The 26,117-nt window shown below is 36.0% G+C and overlaps 4 protein-coding genes across 10 annotated transcripts; 2 read left to right on the top strand and 2 right to left on the bottom strand.

The window, feature by feature from the left end:
* Positions 1-40: 40 nt before the first annotated feature.
* On the bottom strand, positions 41-3,403 carry LOC125212828 (vesicle transport v-SNARE 13-like). The gene is made up of 6 exons (XM_048113094.1): positions 3,033-3,403; positions 2,756-2,864; positions 1,996-2,054; positions 1,728-1,916; positions 600-770; positions 41-403 (listed from the first exon to the last, which is right to left on the bottom strand). The coding sequence occupies exons 2-6, from the start codon at positions 2,847-2,849 to the stop codon at positions 251-253; spliced, it is 666 nt and encodes a 221-aa protein (XP_047969051.1). The 5' UTR covers positions 2,850-2,864; positions 3,033-3,403; the 3' UTR covers positions 41-250.
* Positions 3,404-5,994: 2,591 nt separating this feature from the next.
* LOC125213345 (probable xyloglucan 6-xylosyltransferase 5) lies at positions 5,995-9,092 on the top strand. 4 transcript variants are annotated; one of them, XM_048113837.1, is made up of 3 exons: positions 5,999-6,128; positions 6,215-7,637; positions 8,720-9,092. In XM_048113837.1, exon 2 carries the CDS (start codon positions 6,233-6,235, stop codon positions 7,601-7,603), a length of 1,371 nt encoding a protein of 456 aa, XP_047969794.1. In that variant the 5' UTR covers positions 5,999-6,128; positions 6,215-6,232; the 3' UTR covers positions 7,604-7,637; positions 8,720-9,092. The 4 variants fall into 4 exon arrangements, with proteins under 4 accessions (XP_047969796.1, XP_047969795.1, XP_047969793.1 ...); XM_048113839.1 differs by having other exon boundaries at positions 5,995-7,637; positions 8,740-9,092; XM_048113838.1 differs by having other exon boundaries at positions 5,995-7,637; positions 8,727-9,092.
* Positions 9,093-13,261: 4,169 nt separating this feature from the next.
* LOC125210596 (LON peptidase N-terminal domain and RING finger protein 1) lies at positions 13,262-19,413 on the top strand. Of its 3 annotated transcripts, none has more exons than XM_048110133.1 (18): positions 13,262-13,567; positions 13,657-13,755; positions 15,176-15,258; positions 15,377-15,461; positions 15,552-15,638; positions 16,062-16,123; positions 16,232-16,413; positions 16,548-16,608; positions 17,156-17,333; positions 17,817-17,855; positions 17,953-18,014; positions 18,184-18,220; positions 18,299-18,348; positions 18,444-18,510; positions 18,648-18,729; positions 18,806-18,885; positions 18,971-19,039; positions 19,126-19,413. In XM_048110133.1, the coding sequence occupies exons 1-18, from the start codon at positions 13,502-13,504 to the stop codon at positions 19,189-19,191; spliced, it is 1,455 nt and encodes a 484-aa protein (XP_047966090.1). In that variant the 5' UTR covers positions 13,262-13,501; the 3' UTR covers positions 19,192-19,413. The 3 variants fall into 3 exon arrangements, with proteins under 3 accessions (XP_047966090.1, XP_047966089.1, XP_047966091.1); XM_048110132.1 differs by having other exon boundaries at positions 13,263-13,567; positions 13,654-13,755; XM_048110134.1 differs by having other exon boundaries at positions 13,266-13,567; positions 13,654-13,755; positions 18,648-18,723.
* A 507-nt stretch (positions 19,414-19,920) lies between these two features.
* On the bottom strand, positions 19,921-24,417 carry LOC125215578 (SNF1-related protein kinase catalytic subunit alpha KIN10-like). 2 transcript variants are annotated; one of them, XM_048117032.1, is made up of 11 exons: positions 24,284-24,417; positions 23,598-23,791; positions 23,229-23,413; positions 22,969-23,151; positions 22,714-22,845; positions 22,450-22,635; positions 22,009-22,098; positions 21,848-21,931; positions 20,724-20,834; positions 20,302-20,538; positions 19,921-20,206 (listed from the first exon to the last, which is right to left on the bottom strand). In XM_048117032.1, the coding sequence occupies exons 2-11, from the start codon at positions 23,773-23,775 to the stop codon at positions 20,054-20,056; spliced, it is 1,539 nt and encodes a 512-aa protein (XP_047972989.1). In that variant the 5' UTR covers positions 23,776-23,791; positions 24,284-24,417; the 3' UTR covers positions 19,921-20,053. The 2 variants fall into 2 exon arrangements, with proteins under 2 accessions (XP_047972989.1, XP_047972990.1); XM_048117033.1 differs by having other exon boundaries at positions 23,598-23,779; positions 24,284-24,391.
* Positions 24,418-26,117: the final 1,700 nt, after the last annotated feature.

Below are 26,117 nucleotides of genomic sequence, written 5' to 3'. Positions count from 1 at the left end.
ACATTTCACCAGGAATAAAAGGAATTACATACAATGTCTGTGATTTTGAATTTAGACTTTCCAGTATCTTGCCTTTCAATTGATCGAAGCATTATCATATTACAGTTACCATAATATTTTGAGATACAAATTAAGTCCAACAAAATAAAGAAAGCGACAATCACACATCATAAAAAATGGTGCATTGTAAGACATCTACATTTGGGAGTGGAAAAATAAAACAGGATGTTCAATCATCAGAGCTGATGATCTAATGGATCAGCTTGAAGTAAAGAATGAGAAGAATAGCAATAATCAAGACTGCAATAACTGTTCCAATCATCCACTTATTTCTGTTCATCCTTCTTGACATGTTGGTGAGAATCTTTTTGCTCCGGCCTACGTTGTCATCCACCCCGTGAAGCTGCAGAACATAAGTCCGTCAATAAATCAACCTTTTGAACTCAAACAGTATCACGCTTCATCGCTTACTGCTGAAGGTATTCATTTTAGTAGCAGAATTGAACCTTATGTGAAGATTTTGGCTCAGCAAAACTATACCAAAATGATGGACAAGTCTTGAGAGTTGAAACCACAACATTAGAGAGAGTGGGACTTACAGTGCCATGTGCATGCAGAAGCGATTGACGTTGCTGATGCAGATCTTGAAGAATTGAGACACCAAGCTCCTCAGTTTCGAGCATTGTTTTTCTACTTTCTCTGACCCTTTCGCCTGTCTTGTTTAGTCTTTCAGTTGACATCAACAGCCTTGCTCTTTGATCAGCTGATACCTGCACAAAGGGTATACTTGAAATTTTTCAATAAATAATGCTATGCAAAATTTGGGCCAGTAACTGATGATATATAATGCAATAATAATAGAAGTATCTCTTGCATGAAAAAAAGAAAAGAAAAGTGAAACTGTTCCAGCTTTTATTTTTATAAAACTTAAAAAATTGAAATTTCACAAAATCTTGCTTATCCTTTTTTTAGGATCTTAGATTTTCTAATGTTGTTTTATCCCGGTGACAAGAACTAATTTATTATGGAGTGCACTGAATGAACTCGACTCTCATGCCCACAAACCACATGTGAAGAGCCAACTGCACTAGGCAAGCCTGCTACAAGAATCAATATCAACTAAAGAAGTGTTAGCAAGGGAGTAGAGTTTGAGCCCTAGAACTGCTGCCTTCACTTGCCCCGAAATCTTAGTTACCCATGAGGGGCATCAAAGGAAACTGTTCCAGCTTTTATTTTTATAAAACAAAAAAAAATGAAATTTCACAAACTCTTGCTTATCCTTTTTTAGGATCTTCGATTTTCTAAAGTTGTTTTATCCCGGATTGACAAGAACTCATTTATTATGAAGGAGTGCACTGAATGAACTCGACTCTCATGCCGACAAACCACATGTGAAGAGCAAACTGCACTAGGCAAGCCTGCTACAAGAATCAAGATAAACTAAAGAAGTATTAGCAAGGGAGTAGAGTTTGAGTCCTACAACTGCTGCCTTCACTTGCCCCAAAATCTTAGTTACCCATGAGGGAAGTTTCCCAATATGAAAAGTTAATCAAAACGGAAGTTTCCAATTATTAGGGATTACTCTTGGAAAGGCAAATACAAATGCAACTGAACTATATGATTTATTGATAATTTCTGTTTAACAGGATGTCTCAAATTGTAAATTAACAATCATCCAGCATAAAGTATCATTTCTGCAATAAGAATAGGAAAAAAGGAGACAATACCGCCATCGTATCTTGCAATCCAGATTCCAACAACTCATCCCTTGCAGCTTGATTGGCATTAGGTGATGTGATTCTCTTCACTTCCGATTTCAAATTGCTCAAATCATTTTTATATTCTCTTAGTTTGGCAAGAAGCATGGCCTTCACACTCGGTGGCAAGCTCCTTGCTTCAAGATCCATTTTACGTATCTAGACATTAAGCTCAAAGTGTAAGTTTACATTTTAAGAAGTCATTATCTGTCATTTTTACTTGTTTGAAATACAATACCAATGCCTCAGCATCCCCTAATCGTGTCTGTACTTCAAACACTTTCTGTTTCTTCTGTTCTGCATCAATAACCGGGTTGTGTATTCAGCAAAGCCAGCAGTGCACAAAGGCAGATAAAATACATAAATACATGAAGAACTCTGCTAATAAACGTTTCTCATGACTCGTGAGCTATCAGTTCAATTCTATCTGCTGCTCAAGTACATAAAAAGTCCAAAGTTATGGTGTTCGTGTATAAATTCCTCCAGCTATTTTAACCTTGATTGCAGTATGCAATACTCCCTCCGTCCCCGATTAAGAGTCACACTATTCCATTTTGGTCCGTCCCCCATTAAGAGTCACACTTCTCCATTTCGGTCCGTCCCCCATTAAGAGTCACACTTCCTACTTACTATATTTGTTACACACAAAAAGTCAAAGAGGGTCCACATTCCACTACTTAACTCCATTTATTTTACACATTCAAACACTTCCTTAAAACCCGTGTCCGGCCAAAGTGTGACTCTTAATAGGGGACGGAGGGAGTATCATACTATCATGTTAACAAGTTTACTGCAGTTGTAGTAAGAAAGCAAGTCCAAGCTCCTGGTCTAATCTTAGCACCAATGTCAAAATTAATTCTCTTACAATGGGGATGCAAAATTGAAAAACCTAATGTCAAGAACATATAATTGAATAATGAACTTAATTCAGCTACTGCAATCGAATCAAAAACTCTTTATCGAATAACAAAATGTATAAAATAGCACATCCGCCTCACCTCCATCAAGGAGACTCGCTGAAGTGATCTTTTTGGATAGGTTAGCAGACAGCTCGCAGTACTGCCGCTCATAACCTTCGAACGCTTGACTCATCTTTTCCCCCCAATTCTGCAATGACAAATCGAAATCAAGACCAATTGAATCAACGCTAGTTTGTTAGAACTTCGATCGATTAAGAACTACTGCAACAAGGAATTAATTTAAAAAAAAAAAATCGAAAAATCAAAACGCAATCGATGAAATTTTTGAGAGGATCGGAGAACAAAGTCCACGCACCTTGAAATTGTAGGGATTGGCGGTTGATCGGGATGCCGAGAATGATCTGATTTGGTTGAACAACCGATGCGTTGAAAAGGGCTTTGTAGGTGTAGTCTGAATGTTTTTTGAAGTTTCAACAGATGATTTGTGACATTACTTTTGAAAAGAAAATTTCCAATAATTGTTTACATTTTCTACGACGAGTAAAGCAGACTTAGAGTATCATTTTGGAATTACCAAAATCCCTCAAATCACGCCACTATTGATTCATGTATCCTCTTAAATCATCCACAATAGTGTAGTTAGCCAGCGCCCGCTTAGTCCACTATTACAAGCGGCTAACACAGCGGACAAAACGATAACTCCCGAGAGATCGGGCGTGGACAAGGTCGGCTAGTCCACCCATTTTCAATTATGTGTTCAATCAAGGATTCATACTTATTAATCATTTGAATCCAAATTGAGTTCAGGCTGCTTCACATTTTATTTTGACTACACACCAAAATTAGTCCTACTTTTCCTCTTTCTCATTTCTACTCCACCTACTTAAATTATTTCTTTTATCCATAAGAATTAAAATATATTAAAGAATAAAGTAGAGATAACAAAATAAAATAAACAAAGAGAAAGTAAAATATAATAATAAATAATTATTTTTGTCAAAAAAAGAAGAAGAATGATTCATCTATTTGGAACAAACAAAACGAAGTACCCTGTTCAATTCAACTATCTTGGGACAACTCATTCCGTCCTCTAAATATAGGAATTTTTGAAACAATACGAATTTTAATGCAAAGTTGATAAAGTAAAATCGACAAAAATAACAGTGTGTAATGTATTAGCGGAAAATGGGTCTCACCTCAATAGAAAGAAATAAATTTCCTTAAATATAAAATTTTTAATTTTAGGAAACAGACCAAAATGAAAAGATTTTCTGTTTTTAGGGGATTGAAAAATTATTCGAGTAACAATTATAAAACGGTAGTTGATGCCTAATATCGCCAGATTTGGATGCACATTGAGAGTGCTGTTATACAAACTTTAATATTTTATTTTTAAATTATAATATTAAAAAAATTATAAAATATTAGAATGCGTGTGACAGAAATCTCCCTGTGGATTCCACCAAACTAAGCGATCCCACAAACTTCCACAGTTGTTATATCGGGAATGTTGTTCACTACTATAACGACCGACACTTCTTGTATGACGCGGTCATAATGAGTGACACATTACCAAACAATTGCGCTCCTCATGTCTCGTTTGCAGCATGCCGTCGGCACTGCCAGAAGAGTAACTTTTTATTTTTTTAACTATGAATTTAAATAATGCAATTTTTAATGTGATTTTTAATTTTTAAGATTTAAATTATGGACTAGATTTTTTTTGGCACGTGATTTTATGTAGTGTTGTTTTGTGAGGTAAGTGAAGAGAATAAAATAAGAGATGAAAAAAAGTAGAAAGAGAGAGGGAGTACTTTTTCATTTTTAGGATTTTACATATGTAATTTTTCATTTTTAGGATTTTACATATATGTAATTTTTTATTTTTAGGAATTTGTAACATTTATATTTTTAAAATTGGTGTATTGAAAAGATGGGACCTATAAATAGTTAAAAAAAATGGAATGGTTTGTTGGAAATATTGTCTCTTAGTGATGAAAAAATGGATAAAAGCTTTGTGGGGCTATAAATAATTGAGAGCAGTCCTTAGTTAAGGGAACACCATTCTCTTAAGGCCACTTTCAAAATTTGTGAGTAATATTAGAATTTGTCGAAAGTATATGGAGTGACTTTTTAGACCAATATGAATTAAAAAAATTACAGTTTTCATGTGGCAGAATGAAGACAAAGCAAATTCTCCATAATTGGATTCAACCCAATGCAATATTTCCGACCTTAAAAAACAAAATAATCCAAAAACACATTGGAAAGTTTCATACGTTTCAATTACTATCATCAAAATGTTGTGTTTAACCTAATATGTAAATAAAATTAGTCATCAATAACTTACCAACCCAACTACACGTATTCTCAACAACCAATCTTTCAATGTATCTCGATTTTACATGTTACATTGAATTGAACAGCAATAATTCAGTTCATTAAGGTCCATCCTCATGTTAAACAAAATGTGTATTGAATATACTAATAATTTAGATAAGAAAGATATGGACAGTGGTGCACCAAACGTGACAAGAGTAAATGGCCACACATGGAATGATCCCCACACAATTCGGCCACACCTAACACTATTATATTTTTCAAATCACATGTCATTTGCATCTACTGTGGCTGCTCACATTTTAATCTTACCTTCATAATTCCAATCTACTTACATTTACATATATTTTGGGGTTAAATTAGAACCGTCAATTTGGCCCTGAATTGGATCGACGAGTTCATTTTTCAGAAATATAACCACTTTTCATCGGCAGAATATGAACGGACAGATTCTATGATTTTTTGAATCATAACCGAATAACTGTTTGTTCTGATCCAAAATTGAAAATTTTGAAGTGACAACCAACGGTCAAAAAATTGTAGCACTATAACCGATCTTGTATAATTAGTGGTATGTCGGTTCTGATTCAACTTAGACTGCCAATCCTATTCGGACCCAAATTGATGGTTCCGATTTAACCATATAAGTAAAGTCAGTCGTTATAGAAAGCATGTCTTCTTAATCGAACTATAAAGCAATGGAAAAATTCCGATCACGCGAATATCGTTTCCTGAATTCGTCACCGTCAAATTGAGCAGCCCTCAGACCCAATGTGGCTAACCAAGAAATTCAAACAAATCAAAATAAAGAAACAAACGTCGCACAGACGCGTGAAATCCAGCCCATAGATAGCGCCTTTGTCGCCTTAATTAAACATCGTCGTCATATTTTTTATTATAATAATTAATTTTCAAACTGACCCACTAATTATAATTAAAAAATTAAAAACCGCGCATTAAATTAATCTAAGATGCCACCAAAAAAGAAAAGAAGAAAGAAAATCGCAGTCGGTGCTTTGCTTGCTTGCTTGCCTCCTCCTTCGTCTCCACTTCCTCTTCTCCACATTCATCCCAATTTTTTCCACTAAAGAGAGGGGAGAGGAAGATCGAGGTGTGAAATGTGTGCATACTGATTTTTCTGACTTGCTAAACCCACACTCTTCCTGCTCATAAACCCTACCTTTTTTCTCACTTTAGCAGCTTGAATCGGAGTAGATGGGATCGGAGGGAGCTTTCTCCGCTCAGAAGCGGAGCTCCGGCGCCCTACCGACGGCCAACGCCGCCGTGAACGGAGGAGCGCGGGGCCGCGCCGCAGCTCTGCTGCCGCGGGGGCGGCAGATGCAAAAGACGTTCAACAACATCAAGATCACAATCCTCTGCGGCTTCGTCACGATTCTGGTGCTGCGAGGCACGATTGGGCTGAACCTCGTCTCCTCCGAAGCCGACGCGGAGAATTATCATCTGACGGAGGAAACGGATAAGATCCTCGATGAGATCCGATCCGACAGGGATCCGAGCGACCCGGACGAGGCGCCTGAGCGATATCTCAGCCTCAATGATACCTTCAGCTTAGGGCCGAGGATCAGCACTTGGGACGAAGATCGGAAGGTATGGCTTGAGAAAAACCCCCAATTTCCGAGTTATGTTAAGGGAAAACCTAGGATTCTGCTTGTGACTGGTTCGAAGCCGGGGCCTTGTGACAATGCGATTGGTGATCATTACTTGCTGAAGTCTCTGAAAAACAAGATTGATTACTGTAGGATTCATGGAATTGAGATCCTGTATAATATGGCTCATTTGGATAAGGAAATGGCGGGGTTTTGGGCCAAATTGCCGCTGCTGCGGCGATTGATGTTGTCGCATCCGGATGTGGAGTGGATTTGGTGGATGGATAGTGATGCTTTGTTTACAGATATGGTGTTTGATATTCCTATTGACAAGTATAAGGATTATAACATGGTGATCCACGGTTTTCCTGATTTGTTGTTCAATAAGAAGTCGTGGATTGCGTTGAATACAGGAAGTTTCCTGTTCCGGAACTGCCAGTGGTCGTTGGATTTGTTGGATGCTTGGGCGCCTATGGGACCCAAGGGCCCGATGCGTGAGGAGGCTGGAAAGGTCTTGACGGCCTATCTGAAGGGGCGTCCGGACTTTGAGGCGGATGACCAGTCTGCTTTGATATACTTGTTGCTTTCGCAGCAGCAGTGGCTGAGCAAGGTGTTTGTGGAGAACTCCTTTTACTTGCACGGATATTGGGAGCTTGTGGTGGATAGGTATGAGGAGATGATTGAGAAGAACCACGCGGGAATGGGAGATGAGAGGTGGCCGCTTGTGACACATTTTGTGGGTTGCAAGCCCTGTTCTAAGTCTGGGGATTATTCAGTGGAGAGGTGTTTGAGGGGTATGGAGAGAGCTTTCAACTTCGCAGATAATCAAGTTCTCAACTTGTATGGGTTTAGGCATAAGGGATTGGTTAGCCCAAATCTTAAGCGGATCAGGAATGAAACGGCTGCTCCTTTGGTGAATGTAGATCAGTTTGATATTCGGCATGCAGCTGCTCACCACACCACTGAACCTCGGAGCTAGCTATCCTGCTGGAACCTTTGAGAACATCTTGCAGGTAAATTACTACTTGGCTTTTGAGTTTGATGATCGTCTCTGATTTGATTGCTTGATTTGGTTATATTTACTGATCTTGGAACTGTTGTTTTGGGGTACTTGATTTGGAATGCATTCAACTATTACTGTATCTTGAATTCATAATGAGTTTGGTTTGTAAATTGTAGATCATGCTTTTAACCTTGTGCTGCTATTTATTGCTACCAGATCATGTGCTCGGTACTAATGATTGCAATCTCTTTAGCTCTATCCATCCATTGCCTTAATGTTAAAAAAAATTTCGTCAAAAGTTTGAATTGGTTCAAAATCTTAGTTACTGTCGACTTTCAACTGTGATCTCCTTAGGCTATACTGATAAACTTTGCTCCACCAACCTAAGATTAATTAATTGATAATGGCTGTGATTTGCTCCAATATTTATTATGAAGAGTGGAGACTTTCCTAAGCTTCAATTCATTTCCCCTGATTTTGTTTTTACTATTTACCTGTATAAACATGAAACATACTTCCATTTTCCTTGCCAAATGTTAGCTTTCCTATAATTTAAACTACATAACTCTAATTGCTCTAGTTCCAACCTATAGTCATCCTTTGCTATCAGACTCTGCATGATACATCTATTAGGAAAAGTACACTATTGTCACTAATGTTCAATGTACATTGATTTAAAGTAAATATAATTTCTCCAAAAAACTAAATAAAATTGATTGATTCAGTGATAGATTTTTTCTTGCTATCCAAAGCAGGTAACTAACTGTAAACATATTTTGCATCCCAACTTATGTCAGATTGAAGGAATATAAAGAAAGTAAGGTGACACAAAAAGTATATTCTATTTGTGGAGATATGTATTTATTATTTTGTCTCAGTTCACTACACATTAATTTCTCTCAGCCTTCATCATATTTAATATTTCCATCATGCAAGTTGACATCTTTGTAGTGTTAATGCACCCACATTTTCATCATGTATCATTTGAAATTTCCTCGACGCTCTGCCTTATGATAAATGTGCTGTAACTGGAAATTTTACCGAATGACTATGTGTCGGTGAATTGATATTGTTCTGCATGACGTGTTGTAGTTTACAGCTTCCGTTCGCAGGGGATGGATCAAAGACATTGTGAGTTCATGACCATAGGGAGGTGGTGCAGGATCTCATCTGGATGTACTGTTCTGTAAAGCCAGAAAACATGGAGAGAAAAAAACCTTTGTGATATTTTTTTGTTTTTGGGGGCTGATTAAAATAGCTGTTGTTTAAGTTCTAGTTTTTTTCATTGGTTTAGGTTAAAGTTTGGGTTCTAATTCGATCACGTGTACTAGTATTTACACATTATGAAATGTTTGTTATAAAGAGAGAACATTTATTTAACTGGCAGAAGTTGCTAGTTCTACAAATTCAAAGATTGATTTCTTTTTATGAGTATAATAATATGATTGCCGTGTTTGTTACTCCATTATTGTCATATTCTTTAAAGTAATTTGAATAAATGAGACAAAACAGTTTGTACAGGCTTTTACGTTACTTGTTGTCTATGGTTACTTCAAATTTCTGCATCCAATCGTCTAAGAAGTGGGAGTTTTTTTTAAAGGAAAACTGTCAAATAAATCTTGAAAGATGATCAAAACTCCAGTTTATTGTACACAATTTTTCAAATTCTAACAAATTAATAATAAAGTTTGAGTTTGTTGCAAATATCATATCCTTCCTTCTTCCGGTAAATTACGAGCTAATGTGGCAGTTGATTTAAAATGTGTTGCCAAAACGACATCTAATAAAGTTTGAAATAATCAAATAATGCTTTGTCCACGTGTTTTAAATTGACTATCACATTGCTAGCTGGAAAAAGAAAGAAGGATGAGATACTTGCCAAAAACACAATAATACACAATACACAATAATGGGTTACTCAAATTGAAACTCCAATTAATTAATGGGTTACTCAAATTAAAAATCCACAATAATGGGTCATTGTATAACTGCAGCCCATGAAAAAACTGGATGGGATTTCATCATTTTATATCAACATAACCCATTAACAAAAGACTTGAGTCCCATAAGCCCATTTATCGAAATGCCTAGATATTTTTTTATTTGAGATTTATACTAAAAATTACTACATAAATTTTAGTTTTAAGAGCATTCACAATTCAGCCCTATTCACGGCGGCTGCCCGACGAGGCTGCATTGCCTCTCCTCGAAACCATGCGGCCGTCCGGCCTCTGCCTCCTTCGGGGCTGAATCACCAGCCGCCAAGCGGTGCTTGCGGCCGCATGATCAATTTATTGTCATTTTTATTTTTTTTAATTTAATAAATATTACTAGTATTTCTCTATGAATACACATATTTCCTTCTCATTTTCACACCTCTCACTCTCTTCCCATTTCCAACTTTTTTGACTTCAAATTTGTGGAATATGCATACGCAAAAGGGATGGAATTCGTACAATCCGGAAACCTCGGACACTTCCCATTAGTCCGAGGTTGAGCGCCTCCGCCTGATGACCAACACGGTGGAGGAGCTCATGAAAAATATTGAAATTTAAAATGTAATTTTTAGATTTAAATCAATGTAATTTTTGTTTTAAAATTTCCTTTTTTATATGATGATTGCGAAATTGAATTGGGTTGAAAATTGAAACTAAGGCTGACTACATTGCAAGTGTTAGGACTGAAATGAGGAAAACTAACGTGTCAATTGGAAAAATAGTTTTTCATAACCCAGTGTGAATGCTCTAACCACCACATAAAGCATGTTTAGTATTACTACTACCAACTTTCAATTAAATAAAGGATACCTCCAACTCTTGGATACGGCTACTAATGTGAAATGATAGTTCTTAATTAAAAATACATCATGTGTTACCAATATTTAATCAAATTAGATAGATTCCAATTCGGCTTTTCGTTTTTAATCAAATTAGGTGGATTCCAAATCGGCCTTCCGTTGGCACTACGTGACAATTCATTGCCTATACCATACATACCGGCTGTAATATTCCTCAATTTGTGACAAAAATAGTTGAACTTAGATTTTAGGATAATTGGAGGCCCACGGCAGGGTTGGTGTTTGGAGCCTACCATCCAAGTCATGACAAAGTGCAATTAATTAATAAGTCAAGAATTTGATTCATTTTGGCACTGTGTTTGATTTGATCACATAGAGAATGTGTGATTGTAGTAATTGTAGGGTTTTGAATTTGTACAAGAATTATATACGAACCGTGAGTGAACTTTATATGAACGATATATTCATATATCTGTTGAAATAGATATATCAATGGGTGTAATTTTTTTCATTAAATAAAAAGACTCGAGGCGACAAAGGGTCATCAAAACCAAGACCTAAGAAGTTTCAGCAACTTACACCACGCTATATGCAATACTTAAAACCAACAGATTGAGAATTTTAAAGACAACAGAGCTAGCACTAAAACACAATGACAAAACAACAGATAATGAATAACTGAAAAGTAATAGATCAAGACTAATATAAGTGTTGGGTACAAACCCATCCCACATCGGATGAGTGAGGGAAGTTGGATTAGTATATAAGTGCTATCCATCCCTAATTAGTTTGAGGCCTTTTGGGAGTGACCAAAAAACAAATCCGTGCGGGCTGGTTCCAATATCAAACTAATGTGCAGTCTCTGATCCCAACAAAGGTGGCTTTGGGTTGGGCCCTGGATGACTCTAGTTTGAGTCGGGCCCGTAATGTCTCGATGTATCGACTATGTGTTCTCCGTTTGAAGGGAAGTTGGATGAGTATATAAGTGCTATCCATCCCTAATTAATTTGAGCTCTTTTAGGGGTGACCCAAAAATAAATCTGTGCGGGCTTGGCTCCATCTAAAGCAGACAATATCAAACTAATCCCAACAATTGGTATCAGAGCCAAGGTAGCTTTCGGTTAGGGCCTGGATGACTCTAGTTTGAGTCGGGCCCGTAATGTCTCGATGTATCGACTATGTGTTCCCGATGTAGTCTCGGTTTGAGGGGAGGTTTGTTGGGTACAAACCCATCCCATATCGGATGAGTGAGAGAAGTTGAATTAGTATATAAGTGCTATCCATCCTTAATTAGTTTGAGCCCTTTTGGGGGTGACCCAAAACAAATCTATACGAACTTGACTTAATCTAAAGCAGACAATATCAAACTAATGTGTAGTCGTTGATCCAACAATAAGTAAGGAAGCATTCAAACTCGCTAAAGATGAAAGCAATTGGGTTAAAAGGGGGACCAGATATCATCAAATCTGGCATCAACATCTATTTATAAATTAATTAATTTTAATTTTATTTAACCATATCTTTTAAATAAAATATCATATATTGTCATCAATACTCTAAGTTCCACCTTGGCACCTTCCATTTGCTGGTTATAAAATTCTGTCAAGTCTCAAAGTGACAATTTTTAAGGCAAACGACCCATACTATGTCCTAACTACTAGTAATTAGTATCTTTGAAATTTCGGTACATCCTTAAACCATTATAAATGCACTTTGGAATTAATTTAGAATTATTTTGTAATTTGTTACGAAATTAACCAAATATCGGCAGTCATTATAGTATCATTTGAGATAAACAGTTGATAAAGAAAAATATAGTTGACAATTTGACATTCAAGTAAAGCTCAAATTATTCCATTTGTTGATGATTCACTATAGAACTTTTGATGTCTTTTAATATTTTGGAATGTTCGTAAAACGTAAATGCATACATGTAATGTGTTTTGGAACAAATCTTATGATGTTTTGTCTTTAATTTTTGTTGGAATGTGTTAATAATATACCCTTCAATTTGTTTCTTTCTCTAAATAGGTCGGCTTAACAAGATCCATTTCACCAACCTATTATAATACTACCCATTATCTAAATATTTACATACATATTATTGCCATAATGCATCTATGTATATAGTGTATTTTATAGGTTACGATAATGCATGACAGCCATATACTTATATAAAGATTAAATACTCAAATTAGTTCATAGTAACGAAAGAAGTTTTAATTTCAATCCCACTTTAATTAGGTTAGGTTAGAAGCGTCATGACTCATGAATGCTTTTCTCTATATATTAATATATAAAAATTTAAAGTAAACGTAATGGCCTAATCCGTGGAGTGACTAATTATAAATCAACCAACCTCATTTAAATGAAAATATATTTATTCAAATCATAGCAAAACTTTGACTCTAGGACTAGGATAATTGATACTAATTTTAAAATATTAAGAATATTATTGTTAACAAAATAACTTAAATAATTTGAGAAAAAATTCATTGAAGACATATCAATTCGTAGTGTTTTTTACAGTACAAATTTGAGTAAAATTTTTTTTATTGAAAACTTACCAACTCAAATTGGTTAATTTCCCACTAATATCAATACACAAATATAAACTCAGGGCTTATATTCTGCCACGTGCAGAGTGAAAAACAGTGAAGCAAGATAGTAAAACAATTTTCAACGGCGGTAAAAAAAATTGGGCAAAATTTTGATGAAGAAGAAAAGCTTGCAACGAAATCCACACAAAATTACGATTGGTGAGAGAAATTTCAATGGTGTTACATGCAATACTCAACACTGTAGCAGCCTACATTTTGTGTATATATATATGGATAGTTAGAGTAGAGCGATAGAGAAGAGAAGACACGTAAACGAATTGAGTCCAAGTGTGGAACGAAGGATACAGGGGCGAACACGCCGCACTACCGCCACAATCTCATTTCTCATTCATCGATCAATTAAACGACTTTCCTATTGGCTACACGTCGCCCTCTTTCATTTGGACACACATAGGCCACCACTTTTGTTCTTTCAAGGACTCTATAGCTGATTTAGTTTGTACCCTTATTCCCAAAATGGAGTCTTCTCCAGCTACCCGATTCAGCTTGGAAGGGATTGATGATGTTTACGACTTTCCATGGGTCTGAAATCTGAATATGCTCTTTCTCTCTGTGTGTGTATGTGTTGGGAGCATAATTAAATTGGGTGATGTTGTTAATTGGTGCAGCAGAATGAGGAAGGATCATCAATGTCGTTGGAGAGGTATGCCCATCTCTACGACCTCATGCAAAGGGGAAACACTGCATTTCGTGAAGATCGATTGGATCAGGTTATCTGCCCTCCTAATTATATTATTTTATTGGATAAGTTTTTTATATGTGATTTTCTTTCAAAAATTGGACTTCTTTTCTGTTCTTATTGTGTGGAATTGGAAGAATGCTACTTAGTTGGTGGTTTAGTTTAGTTGGATTCTTTGTTCTTTATCCTATGAGCATGAGGTGTGCATTGGCGGTTAGAGGACTTGACCTTATGCTTTAGGCTGTTGCAGCGTTGCCATGGATGAGCTCCTTAATGGTTTTTTCTACTTTTGGTCTGGTTGAAGCCTAAGCGTTTACCTTCTCTTTTGGTGCAAATCATGTCTATAAGTGTCAGGATAATCTCGATAATGCAAGAGGCGTCATTTTGGTTTGAATTATTGCCGCAAATCTTCATGGGATGGTGCTCCATGCTTCTTGAATCTGTTTGACCCCAATCAGAGGGTAATGTGAAGAACTTTCATGGCAAGCTAAAGCCTTAGAAAGTTTACATATACATAAAGCAGTAGATGATAAGCAATTCACTCTCGGGGAATAAGCAACACTGTATTTGGAGAACTAGGTGTTAGCCTTGGGAACATTAGATATCAGCACTGAAGGGTCATTGACATTGGTGGCTCAAAAACTGTTTATTGGTTATGGTTTGGGTCTCATGGAACATGAACAAAGTAGTTCCTTTAGGACTTCAGGAATATTATTCAATTCTTGCTGCTTGTTGAAGATCTGTTTGGGTCGCATGGGTATATAGTTACATATTCTATTTTTGATGCTCCAAGATTGCAATTTTATTACTATGACTGAGACAACATAAGTAAGGGAATGATGGCTCAAATAGTAGGAGCCTAGTCATGTTCATTCGATAATCATTGTTCTCTTTGATGCTGAGAAAGTACCAATAATTCCCATATTCATACATTTTTCATTTTCATCTGCCACTTCTAGGTTTCTGATATTAGAGGCCAGATTAGTAGGTACGCTGGTATGGATTGTTCTGAGAGAATATCTCTAATTATACCAAGTCCCTGATTTTCTTTAGTTATCCACCTACATTATGAAGGGAGTAATGCACACATAAGTAGTTGAAGTTTCATTTTTTTTTTGTATTTGGGTCCTCAGAACATTCTTGGCATCAGAAATGACATCTGTTTGCGGTTGCTACTTGTGAAGTTATTGCTAGTCAACTTTAGCAACACCATCAAAATTTTTGTCAAATTTCTTAGGTTTAAGCTCATCAGGTTAGCAATGCCAGTTGATGCTAGCCTAGTAAGTTTAATTAGTGCTCTATGTATAGATTACAGAAATTGTCTGGACCACGCATCTACTCTGTCTAGTTTTTATATTTGTTAGTGTTTGGTATAGTAAGTGGGCAAATCTTTCTGGACAGTATGCATGATTTTGTCATCAACTTATCATCTTAATGTTGAATTTAATCAGGCAATTGAATTATACTCAAGAGCTAACCACATTAAGCCTGGTGATTCTATTATTCTGAGCAACCGATGTGCTGCCTATCTCCGGTATGAGGTCCTTAACCATGATTTATCATGACAGTGTTTTTGGCAATTTGTCCAATTAATTTGATTGGTATGATTAGGTATCTGAATTCTTATTTTTTTAATTTGAATTGTTCCCCAGGATTAGCCAATTCCTCAGAAGCAGGTCTCCTTCGGCTTCAGAATATAGGCCATTGAATGGGTTGGATCCAACAACCCATGCTGGGGTGTGTTCCCATATCTTAGTGTTCCTCCCAATTTTTGCTCCATCTTTTCTTGAGATGTCCTATCAAATTCATGTTTAAAATGTATTTTAGCTTGCACTGAATGATGCGGAGAAGGTGATGAATCTACATTGTAATTCAGCAGCCTCCTACATTCTTAAGGCTAATGCTCTTATTCTGGTAAGAATTCCTTTTTGCTTCAGTTTTCTTCCATCTCAATATGCTGTGGTTGGTAATGGGTAATTTGGTATCAACTTTTATCAGCTTAATAGTAACTGAAAAATACATGATACAAATGAAAAGTTCTTTCATGATAAGGTTTACATTTTCCTCAAGAGTTCACAATTGGTAGACAATCAGACATTTATGGGCTTGGTAGAAACTCAAAAAATGATATTATACTCAGGAAAATATCTGTCATGATTAGGTTTACAACAGTTAGCTGTGATAGATCTCTGCATCTAAAGTTGTGTACGTACAATTTTGTAATGTAGGCAATTTGCATTCTACTGTGTTTTTGTATTTATTCTCATATACACCTCTATGGTTTTTCTGGGTGCTGCATCTTGCTTGTAATGCCATTTCTTATTCTCTTTCTTTCAGTTGGAAAAGTATGAGCTGGCTCAAGATGTTATTCGCTCAGGCCTTCAGATTGATCCCCAAAGGTAATGTAGAGGTTCCTTCTCAACATGCATAGGTATCATACCACCTATTTTTTTCCTATTTATAAACTTGTGAATAATAACATTAACTTATAATATTTCTGTCTGCAGCAACGCTCTTTCAAATTTAGAGAAGAAAATAGCCAATACTTTTTTGAGGAGAATCAATTCCAATCCTCAACGAACAGATGATTATGATTGCACTTTATGCTTGAAGTTACTGTTCGAACCAATCACAACTCCTTGTGGGCATTCTTTCTGTCGGTCATGCCTGTTTCAGACTATGGACCGAGGTGTTATCTCCTGTCTCCATCTCTTTATTTGCCTTTCTTCATTTTCTACATTGATATTGTTTCAATAACATCTATGATTCTTTTATTGTTTCAATGATACATTTTTTATTCATATCTTGCATTCTTATTTTCAGGCAACAGATGTCCTCTGTGTCGTACTATTTTGTTTATTAGTCCCAGAACATGTGCAATCAGGTTCGTTTTCTACCGCTATAGTTGCACTCATGGGCATAACCAAACTGGACTGAGCATTTGGAAGTTTAAGTTGGCCCATTTATTATCAAGCTGAGTAAATTTTAAATATTTAAACATAAGGCTCGTGAGCTAGCCAAATTGTGTGATTTAGATGCATATTATACCCAAAAAATGTTTTTAAGTTCAAGCTCAAGCTTGAACCATTTATGTTAACAAGGCCTACACGAGCTCAAACAAATTTGTAGTTTAAAATCTGATCTGTGGTTAGCGTTGCTCATATAAAGTCTAAATTGGTCTTGCTCAAATCTTCTTTGAACATTTCATCTAAGGAACATCTTTTTTCTTATCCCCAGTTAACCCCCATGAATGTAGTATATTAACATAGAGATCAAATTGAGGTTTATGTATGGCCTGGCCTTTCTTAGTGTTAAGTGTTATTTGGATCTTGGTTTTAGATTTTACAGAACCTTACTATCAGCAAGTACATAGAAGCACATAGCTATGACAGTTTGACAGATATAAAATGTCAGTTGATTGGCATTTGCAGTGTCACATTAAACAACATCATAGAGAAGAGCTTTCCGGAGGAATATGCAGAGAGGAAGTTGGAGCAACTCAGTTTGACAAACCCTGGTCCTGATTTGTTGCCTCTTTTTGCCATGGATGTTATCCTACCGTGCCAGAAGTTACAGCTTAACATTTTTGAACCACGTTATAGACTTATGGTGAGCAGATCAATTGCCTCCACATTTCATTATCTCAGACGGATTTTAGCTCTAAAAATCTGAATTCCCTCTTTATATTTTGTCTTATCTATTGGAAAATCCTCAAGGGAGTATTTATAGTACGTCTTGTTGTTTTTCCATTCTAAGACGTAAGAAATAGGTCGAACCGCACGCATATTGTTTGTAACTTACCTTTCACAATCCCATTTCAAGTGGTGATCAGCTTCTCCTGCCACCATAATATGCAAACATGATCTCCTTAACCTAGCTAAACGAGAATTCTGCTGCTTGTATCTGAAAGAATATAAATGATGATTATACGTTCCCACAATTTTTGTCAATTTAATATAGTGACGATATTTGGTAGTTTTGGGCACCAAAAGTTGTTCTAATAGTGATCTTGTGGGTTTATTAAATGCGTACAGGTTTAATACATATCTTATTGCTGGCTGATTTTAAGTCCCACGTTTTGTGCCACAACAGGTGAGGAGGATAATGGAAGGAAATCGCCGGATGGGAATGGTATGATGTTACTTGAGTTGTTTCTTCATTCTTGTATTATAACAACTGTCAGGGTCCAATGTATATGCTCACTCTTTCTCTTGCTTGTATGGTGTAGGTTGTGATTGACCCCTCAACTGGTTCAGTCGTTGATTATGCATGTGAGGTGGAGATTACTGAGTAGGTGGTTGCTAATAGTTGGACCATACTTCTATAATTTCGTGTTCTTTTTTGGTATTTTGTTTTGTTTGATCCCCCCCTTTTACTCTTTCATGGGGAATATGGATTTGCTTTTATCGACACTGCACTTCCTTAATGCATATGGTCACTTGTTCTGTTATTAATGCAGCTGTGAGCCTCTTCCAGATGGACGTTTCTTTTTAGAGGTAAAATTATAAGTAAGCTACATGTTTATGTGCATTTTTTTCTACTTTATTTGCTATATGAACAACTAATGGACGCAGGTTGAAAGCCGGAGGAGATGTCGTATCATTCGAAATTGGGATCAAGATGGGTAATATTCAGTTTTCCACTACTTTCTAGTGACCATATCATACACAAGTATAGCTTCTAAAACTGATTCACTCTATTTTGTCATTGGATCTGAAGATACCGTGTCGCTGAGGTTGAGTGGGTGAACGACACATATCCGCCAGAGGGAAATGAGAGGAATGATGTGAGTACTGACTGATATTTGGATTTCCTTGCACATTTATCACATGATCACTCAAAATTTGAGGGATGTGCTTGAATTGTCACCATCTTCTCGGTTTTCCATTTTCTCTAAAGAAGTTTGTTCGTCTCATCCTACAGTTGCTGGAGATGACAAATAAGGCAGCAGTTTTTGTTCGCCAATGGATAAAGGAGGCACAAGAAGCCGCACAAGGGGGTAACTGTGTGAAACTGTTTACTGGATACTCAGTCATGTTTCCTAAATCCAAATCTTCTTATTAACAAATTGCCCCCTACAGATAGAATAAGGCTCGCGGAGCTTTTTAAAGCAGAAGGATTGATGCCATCCACAAGTGATCCCGAGCGCTTCAGTTTTTGGGTATGCTAATGCACATTTTGGTTGAATCATAACTGGAAAAACTTGTTTTGCTCCGCGACATTTGATAGCATGCCCGATTATGCAGCTTGCTACATTGACAAACCGTAGGCCATCAGAGAGACTAGAGCTTCTTCGGCTTAGAGATACTCGGGAGGTACCAACGACGTTTATTTTCTTTATTTAATACTTCCATGTGTCTCATTGCAACGCAACTGAACTGTGTTGGCTTCGTTGTTGCAGAGAATTACAAGGTCTCTTCTTTTTATGAAGGCGGAAGAGCAAGGATGTAGGTTGATTTGGCAGTGAGAGGCAATTCAACATTGTGTGACATTGTATTATTTCACAATTTGATTGTTGGCATTCTTTCTATTTAGAGGCTTACTCATATTATTCATTGATGATCCACATATCAGTGGATCTTACTCACCTTTAAAGTTTAAAGTTTAAACTATGGGAAATGGTATACTGTAAAAATCAAAGACTAGTTATCAACATACAGTAAATAGTATAGCAATTCAAATTTTGGTATGTGTATTCTTTTTCCCCTTTTTTTTCAGTAGCATTCACTCAGTTTATCAAAATTAGTATTCCCTCCGTCCGGGAATAGGAGCTACCTCAAGTGATCAATTTCTTTTTAACAAAAAATTTATAAAAGGATATTTATTGAGTTGAATTGAGATAGAATAAAACAGAAAATAGAGTAAAGCATGCGTGAAAGTGAAGGGCTTGTGTTTGTTAAAAAAGAAATTAATTACTTGCAATGAGCCATTGAAAAAGGAATATCAATCACTTTATAATTGCTGGAATATAGTACTACAATTTTATACTAATAAAATATGAATAAAATAAATTACTAAAACGTAAAACCTAGTTTTAGTTACAGTAAAAGTGAAAAGGGTCTCTTTTTGTGAGACGGATGAAAAACAAAAAAAGACTTATTGTGACGGAGGGAGTAATAAATAATAGTCGTCCCAAATATATACAAACTCAAGCCACTAAAATGTGCAAATAATCACGTAACTAAGTAGAGACCTCTAATCAAACCAAAGCTGCTAGTGGTATACAAAATTATGTGGAAATATATACAAAGCCCAGTTAAAATTTTCGTAATTCCAACACAATTTAATCCTAACAAGTGGTCTTACTCTACCATTGAAAATAGAAATATTTACATGGAGGTTACAAACTTATTGTCGGAAGTAAACATACTAATGAACTCAAGCCGCGTCATGAAATAGGCACAAAAATCCAAGAAGAGGAACACAGGGCCACTGAGTCTCTGTAGATCAAGCACGTACTCCACTTCGCTGGTTTTGTAAAGCTATCATTGCATCAAATTAAAACGGTATTATTATTGGGTTATGCATCAAATTTAAACGGTATTCTGCATCCTGGTATATGAAATATAAGTCTAACCTGTATTTCAAACTTCACAGCAGAACTTTGTTGTGACCCATTTGTGCCGGTGGAAGTTATGCCATTAACATAATGGTTGTCATTCATGTGGTTAGTAATGGCCATGCTGTCTAGGTTTTGAATGCCACGAGTGAAGAGGCATTTCATATTATAGTGCCCGACCTTCTTCCACCTGACATTTAATCCTTGCAAGGCTCCGAGAATCTTGGTCATTATCTCACCTGGACGTGCTGGGGACTGGTAAAGTAGCAAGCATGAGAAACTATGGCACATGCCCAAATGCACTGCTAGAGCTATATATGCTACTCAATATCAGCAATTCTTGTTACTAAACTTTTGAAGATATTTGGCATATGCAAGTTTCATATATACGGCTGTTCCAAAGCCCGAGAAAGAAAAACATTGAATTTCACAATTTTAACCTGAATTCCGACAGCCCATTGCTTCTTTCTTAGTATCCAGGGTGATGAATTTAAGTCAATTGGAAAGGCTTGAACATTAGGATCTGGACTAGGTGCTGCTGAATAAATTTCCTGCAGGAAGACAAACCAAATTTCACTAAATGTTTAGCAAGTGCAATTTTTTACTCATCCATCTGGAAGCAAAAGGTATAAGCATCGCCATATATGATATGCAAAAGATAAAAACCAGGCAGCATATCTTGGAAAACATATTGATGCATATTACTAAAAACTGGTGTTTGAAATTATTCAAACAGACTATCTTATACAGAACTGGATGATTTTGTTCTTCAAAACTTTAAGGAGGTGTTTGGTACATGATGGAATGGAAGAGGGTATGGAACTGTGATTCCTAGCTCCATCACATTCCTTTACTTAGTACTAGTCTTTCTTAGGAATCAGTAGTCCATATGGAATGACCATTCCCACTAGATAAGGCGTAGCCATTCCTTCCTCAACCCATGGGATTAGCCATTAGTTCCTAGTTCCATTCCATTCCCCCCTAATAGTATTCCGTCATACCAAGTACCTCCTTACTGTATTAATGTTATGCATGAAATACTCAAAAATCTTTCACTCATGTCCAGCTCATTGAAATAGGTTCTTAACCTAGTAATCTCATTATTATTTTATGGTTTTGATCCTACATTGGTCAACAAAGAAAGACCAAGGACACTATTCTACTTTGCATATGAGGATAAGCTTTTATAGGAATGGATTATGCCCATATCCAACATATGATAACTCATGACCATAGCTGATATGTGCCACACACATCCAAATCATCAATGTAGGCACTTGACAAGAAACTAATCAAGAATGGATATCAAGGGTTAGTTACTGCAATGGGAAGAAAGGGGATGGTTGTTGGAGCCCATTTTTAAAGTTCCCAAAAGCCTAACTACACTGTCATCATAAGATGGTGAAGGGCTTTCACCACTTTATGTGTGGTTGTCGTCCCTTGTAAAAAAACACATCTAATATAGAATTATAGATAGTTATGAGAATCAGAGAATGTAAACTTTGAAAAACATTTGAAGAGAATAATAAGTTCCATTTATGAATGGCAATAAAGATATGCATACCGGTGACTCTTGAATGTTAGCAGTGAGGTAGCCATTTGAAATGGGGGACCGCTTGTCCAACAGAAGATAGTATGCAACAGTAGCCTGCAGCAAAGGCCATAATATTAACAATCCATAAGGTTTAGAACTAAACTACTGCTGATATTTATGCAATTGTTTACATCATTTTGTAGCCTGCTCTGCAGTGAGTCAATAAGCTGACCCCTCTCAAATCCCAACCTAAGAACTTGTTGAATGATTTCTTCATCAAGCTGCAACAATAATAAAATCAAACTGCATCAGTATTATCCCTGCACGTGAATTTGGAAACTTGATCCGTGGTTGGTGTTTGGAAGCATAATGAGAAATCAACTCCAAACGTTTCTTGGTAAATGAGATGTTATATGCTGTCACTTGTAAATTGATTGCTTAAGCAAACTAAATTCTAGTTGGCAAACAAGATGTTTCACATAGACAATGCATATAAAAGTTCTCAACGGGAAAAAAGAAGAAGCTAGACAAAGATCGGCTGAAGGACAAAATACTTTTAAATGTTAGAATCACAAGAATGATTCATCTCGCTGTTCATAAGATCAGACCAATGAGCATTAGATAACAGTTACCGTTTTTAGATGTTCCATTGCATTGGGTGGCGTGACAGCTAAATAGCGAGGAAGATTTTTTTTGAACCAAGGATGTTGTCGTATCTCATGCGTGGTTATCCTCTTCATAGGGTCCACTAGTAGCAATCTTGGAATCAAATCACGAGCTCCAGCAGACAAGTGGCTTGGAAGAGTGTACATTCCACTCTAAGATATATCAAAGTTACTTACTTTGATGATCTGTGTCAAACATTACAAGTTCCAGGAAACATTTAGTACATATACCTTTATTTTCTTGAAGAGGCTGGGAATATTTTCATCATCAAAAGGAAGAGCCCCACAAAGAAGAGCATACAAAATAACACCGCAGCTCCAAATATCCACTTCAGGCCCAGCATAAAGTTTTCCAGAAACAACCTGCAATGAGCTCCATCTAACTAACTTAGCCATAATAGAAAGCCTCGTGGCACATATTACAGACACTATTATCATCAGAACAATAGTATTCTACTATGTTTCAAAGTATGCTGACTGTACAACCTCAGGGGCAGCATAGTTTGGGCTTCCACAACTTGTCCTTAAAAAGTGCCCATCCCTCATAATGTTGCTTAATCCAAAATCAATTATCTTCACATTGCCTTTTCCATCTAGAAGTAAGTTCTCCGGCTTAAGGTCACGATGCACTATCATGTTCCTATGGCAATACTCCACTCCCGAAATAACCTGCCCAAAACACAAATTTGTTCATCATGTGGGCAAGACAGCAACCAGAGACGAAGAAAACACACAAATGATATTACCTGCTGGAAAATGTGTCTAGCTTCATCTTCTTGCAGCCTGCCCCTTTCCACAATATAATCAAAGAGCTCTCCTCGCGTCACGTGCTCCATGATAACAAATATATCTGTTGGTGTCTCTATGACCTCATAGAGGCGGATCACATGTGGATGCACAAACATTCGGCATATTGTTATTTCTCTTTTCACTGCATAACACCATTAACTCTTAGAAAACTATAAAACACTTTTGCTAATAAAATGAAAGGGTAATGCCAAAGATGCAAACATGATAGCACCAAACTCGAGAAACTAGAATATACATATCCTCCGCCATGCAACTAGAAATTCTTGAATCTCATTTATTGTTCTCAACGAAGCAAATCTTCTTACCCTTTTCTTCCATTTCAGGACCCCCCATCAACCGCCGATTGATGATTTTAACGGCCACCTTATGCCCGGTCTGTACATGTTCCGCAAGTTTGACCTTCCCAAAGGAACCATGCCCAAGAGTTTTCCCGAGTCTATAGTTCCTCAGAAATGAATCTGCTGCCGCACCTCCAGCCTCCATCTTTCTATAGAAAAAACTACAATTCAATGGACGTCAGAAAACTGCAGAGTCCTAATGCAATTATGTTCACCGAAATTATAACTGGCAGAAACCATTGTATGATTGAGCTAAATGTTTGGGATGCTAAACAATTACCGGAGTTGACAAAAACCTCATCGAGCTAAATAAGTCTGCTGAAAATCTATTTTCTTCTTACTTGTGTAATCTATCAATAAACCCCTCAACCGATTTATCCAATACGTGTCAAATTGGCATAGCTATGGCAGCTGAGAGCAACCTAATTTTTAAAAAATCAATTCATTCATACAAATCAAACTAAAACCCCAGTCTTTAAAGATGTCTGCTGTACTCCGCTTCTAGTATCAGACATAAAAACCCTAATTAATCACAAAATCGACCTACAAAATCATTTGGTTTTTTCACACTAGGCATACACCTAAATAGCACGATGAATAAACGAGTGCAAATGCATTTTCAGGATAATTGAGAGGCAGATCAAGTGTAAAACCTCGATTTTGGAGCTGATGAAGCAGTTGGATTACATGCAAAAGAATCTCCTTCTGAATTTGAGGAGAGAAAGAGGGAACAGTTTTAGTGATGAGAGATTGAAGAGATCAGTAAAATACTCCAAGTTAGCGCAATAAGTAAATTGGGTTTTATAGTAAAAATATAATATTAAGAGATAAATATGGTTGGGGTGCTGACTCAGCATCTCGTGTGTCCTTTATTTTCATTGCGATTTACGTACGTAATTAATTAAGTACTATTAATTAAGCTTTCAATTGATTGTTTGTTTTTTAGTGTGACATAATTCTGCGATTGATTGAATGGTGAAAACGAAAGTTTGGGTATGATCGCTACATGCCAAAGAATCGACATTCTTGAAAAGCACAATAAGAGTATTATATATTGCGTCGTAGAATAACTTTGGACAAACATATTCAGTACGTAATATACACATATAAATTATGATATTGAATTCGATACACAATGAATCTGAATTCACTATACAGCTATGCAGTCTATATATGGTCTTAGTTCAATAATAAGAATATCTTTGGACAAAATCATAAAAAAATGTTTGGTAAATGGTATGGAAAATATTGACAAAAATGTGTCGTTATCAAATTTCGTAGATAGCTACATGACAGTGACTTACTTTTCGCGTTTATATCATATGTTAAGTTTATCAACATTTTATCTTTTCCTATATATTACTCCATCCAACCATAAAAAATAGACCAAATTTACTATTTTGGAGTGTCTACCAAAATTAGACTAGGTTTAAAAATGGAAAATTTTCAACCAATACTAACTCAATATATCATTCTAAATATGAACCTCACACTCTACTAACACTCATTTCACTACCTTTTTCCTTCCTCTCTCATACTCTTTCCTATATCTCATTTACTTTATTAATTATACATTAAAAATTATGGCATTCATTCATAATTTCGTCTATTTTTGGTGGACAAAAAGTAGAATTTATGCATTTCTTGATTCAATAGATAAAAAATGGTGAAGCCTAAGTAGCCAATACCGATGTTAATATTGATAATGGGAGGATTTAAATTTATTTGTAAGATTTCACGTATTTTTTTTTCCAAGTTCACATAAATAGTTGTTGAATGATTTTACAAGTACATAAATTGAAAGAAAGGGAAGTTGGAGAAGATATAAATGGTTAGAAATAATTAGGATTGAAATAAATAAAATTATGTTAAAATTAGGATATAAATAATTAAAGTATAGGGTTCATAGTAATAAGTCATATTTGACTCACCCGTGTCCGAACCAATTGAAAAGTCTAATGTTGGTTAACCGTATAGATATTAGTGATTTTTAGATAGTTATATTTATTCTTTTTAGCATTCAACCAATGCGAATATTGCCATACTAAAACAGTTTTTGATAGCTCTTCAATGTAAATTGATAGAGAATACAATAATGAATAAGTTCATGTATGGATCTATCAATCTCGCATGCGAATTTATTTCTTCACATTTACTTTATCCTTTTTAAAGTTTTATGTTGTTGAGCTTAACTACAGTATTAAACTAAAATCAAATTAGCCTCATCATATAATCGCCAAGATTTCCCGGTAGATAATATTTCAAATAATTTGAGTGATCTTATAAGTGTCATTACTCTTCACGAGTTTTATTGGTGCAAAACATAATCCGAAGTTACTTTTTAATTATTATTTCGTCATTTTTCTATGAAATAGTAACCAAGCTGTCAAAAATCTTAAAAACATAATAAAGTAGGTTATGCAATATTTATAATAACATAGAATAAAAGACAAATAGTAATTCTGATATTTTCTCCGCCCCCTTGTA

Source organism: Salvia hispanica, chromosome 3 (genome assembly GCF_023119035.1).
Source record: "Salvia hispanica cultivar TCC Black 2014 chromosome 3, UniMelb_Shisp_WGS_1.0, whole genome shotgun sequence".
NCBI lineage: Eukaryota > Viridiplantae > Streptophyta > Magnoliopsida > Lamiales > Lamiaceae > Salvia > Salvia hispanica.
This window is presented reverse-complemented; position numbering and strand designations above follow the sequence as displayed.

Excerpts from the sequence above, each read along its gene's own strand:
- LOC125212828 (XM_048113094.1), bottom strand. The coding sequence starts at position 2,849 with ATGAGTCAAGCGTTCGAAGGTTATGAGCGGCAGTACTGCGAGCTGTCT. Across the intron at positions 771-1,727 it reads GATTGCAAGATACGATGGCG|GTATCAGCTGATCAAAGAGC; the intron begins GTATTGTCTCCT and ends CCCTTTGTGCAG. Across the intron at positions 404-599 it reads TTCTGCATGCACATGGCACT|CTTCACGGGGTGGATGACAA; the intron begins GTAAGTCCCACT and ends TATGTTCTGCAG.
- LOC125210596 (XM_048110132.1), top strand. The coding sequence starts at position 13,502 with ATGGAGTCTTCTCCAGCTACCCGATTCAGCTTGGAAGGGATTGATGAT. Across the intron at positions 17,856-17,952 it reads GAAATCGCCGGATGGGAATG|GTTGTGATTGACCCCTCAAC; the intron begins GTATGATGTTAC and ends TGTATGGTGTAG. Across the intron at positions 18,015-18,183 it reads TGTGAGGTGGAGATTACTGA|CTGTGAGCCTCTTCCAGATG; the intron begins GTAGGTGGTTGC and ends TTATTAATGCAG.
- LOC125215578 (XM_048117032.1), bottom strand. The coding sequence starts at position 23,775 with ATGGAGGCTGGAGGTGCGGCAGCAGATTCATTTCTGAGGAACTATAGA. Across the intron at positions 22,846-22,968 it reads CAAACTATGCTGCCCCTGAG|GTTGTTTCTGGAAAACTTTA; the intron begins GTTGTACAGTCA and ends AGCTCATTGCAG. Across the intron at positions 20,539-20,723 it reads AATGGGCTGTCGGAATTCAG|TCCCCAGCACGTCCAGGTGA; the intron begins GTTAAAATTGTG and ends CTACTTTACCAG.
- LOC125213345 (XM_048113839.1), top strand. The coding sequence starts at position 6,233 with ATGGGATCGGAGGGAGCTTTCTCCGCTCAGAAGCGGAGCTCCGGCGCC.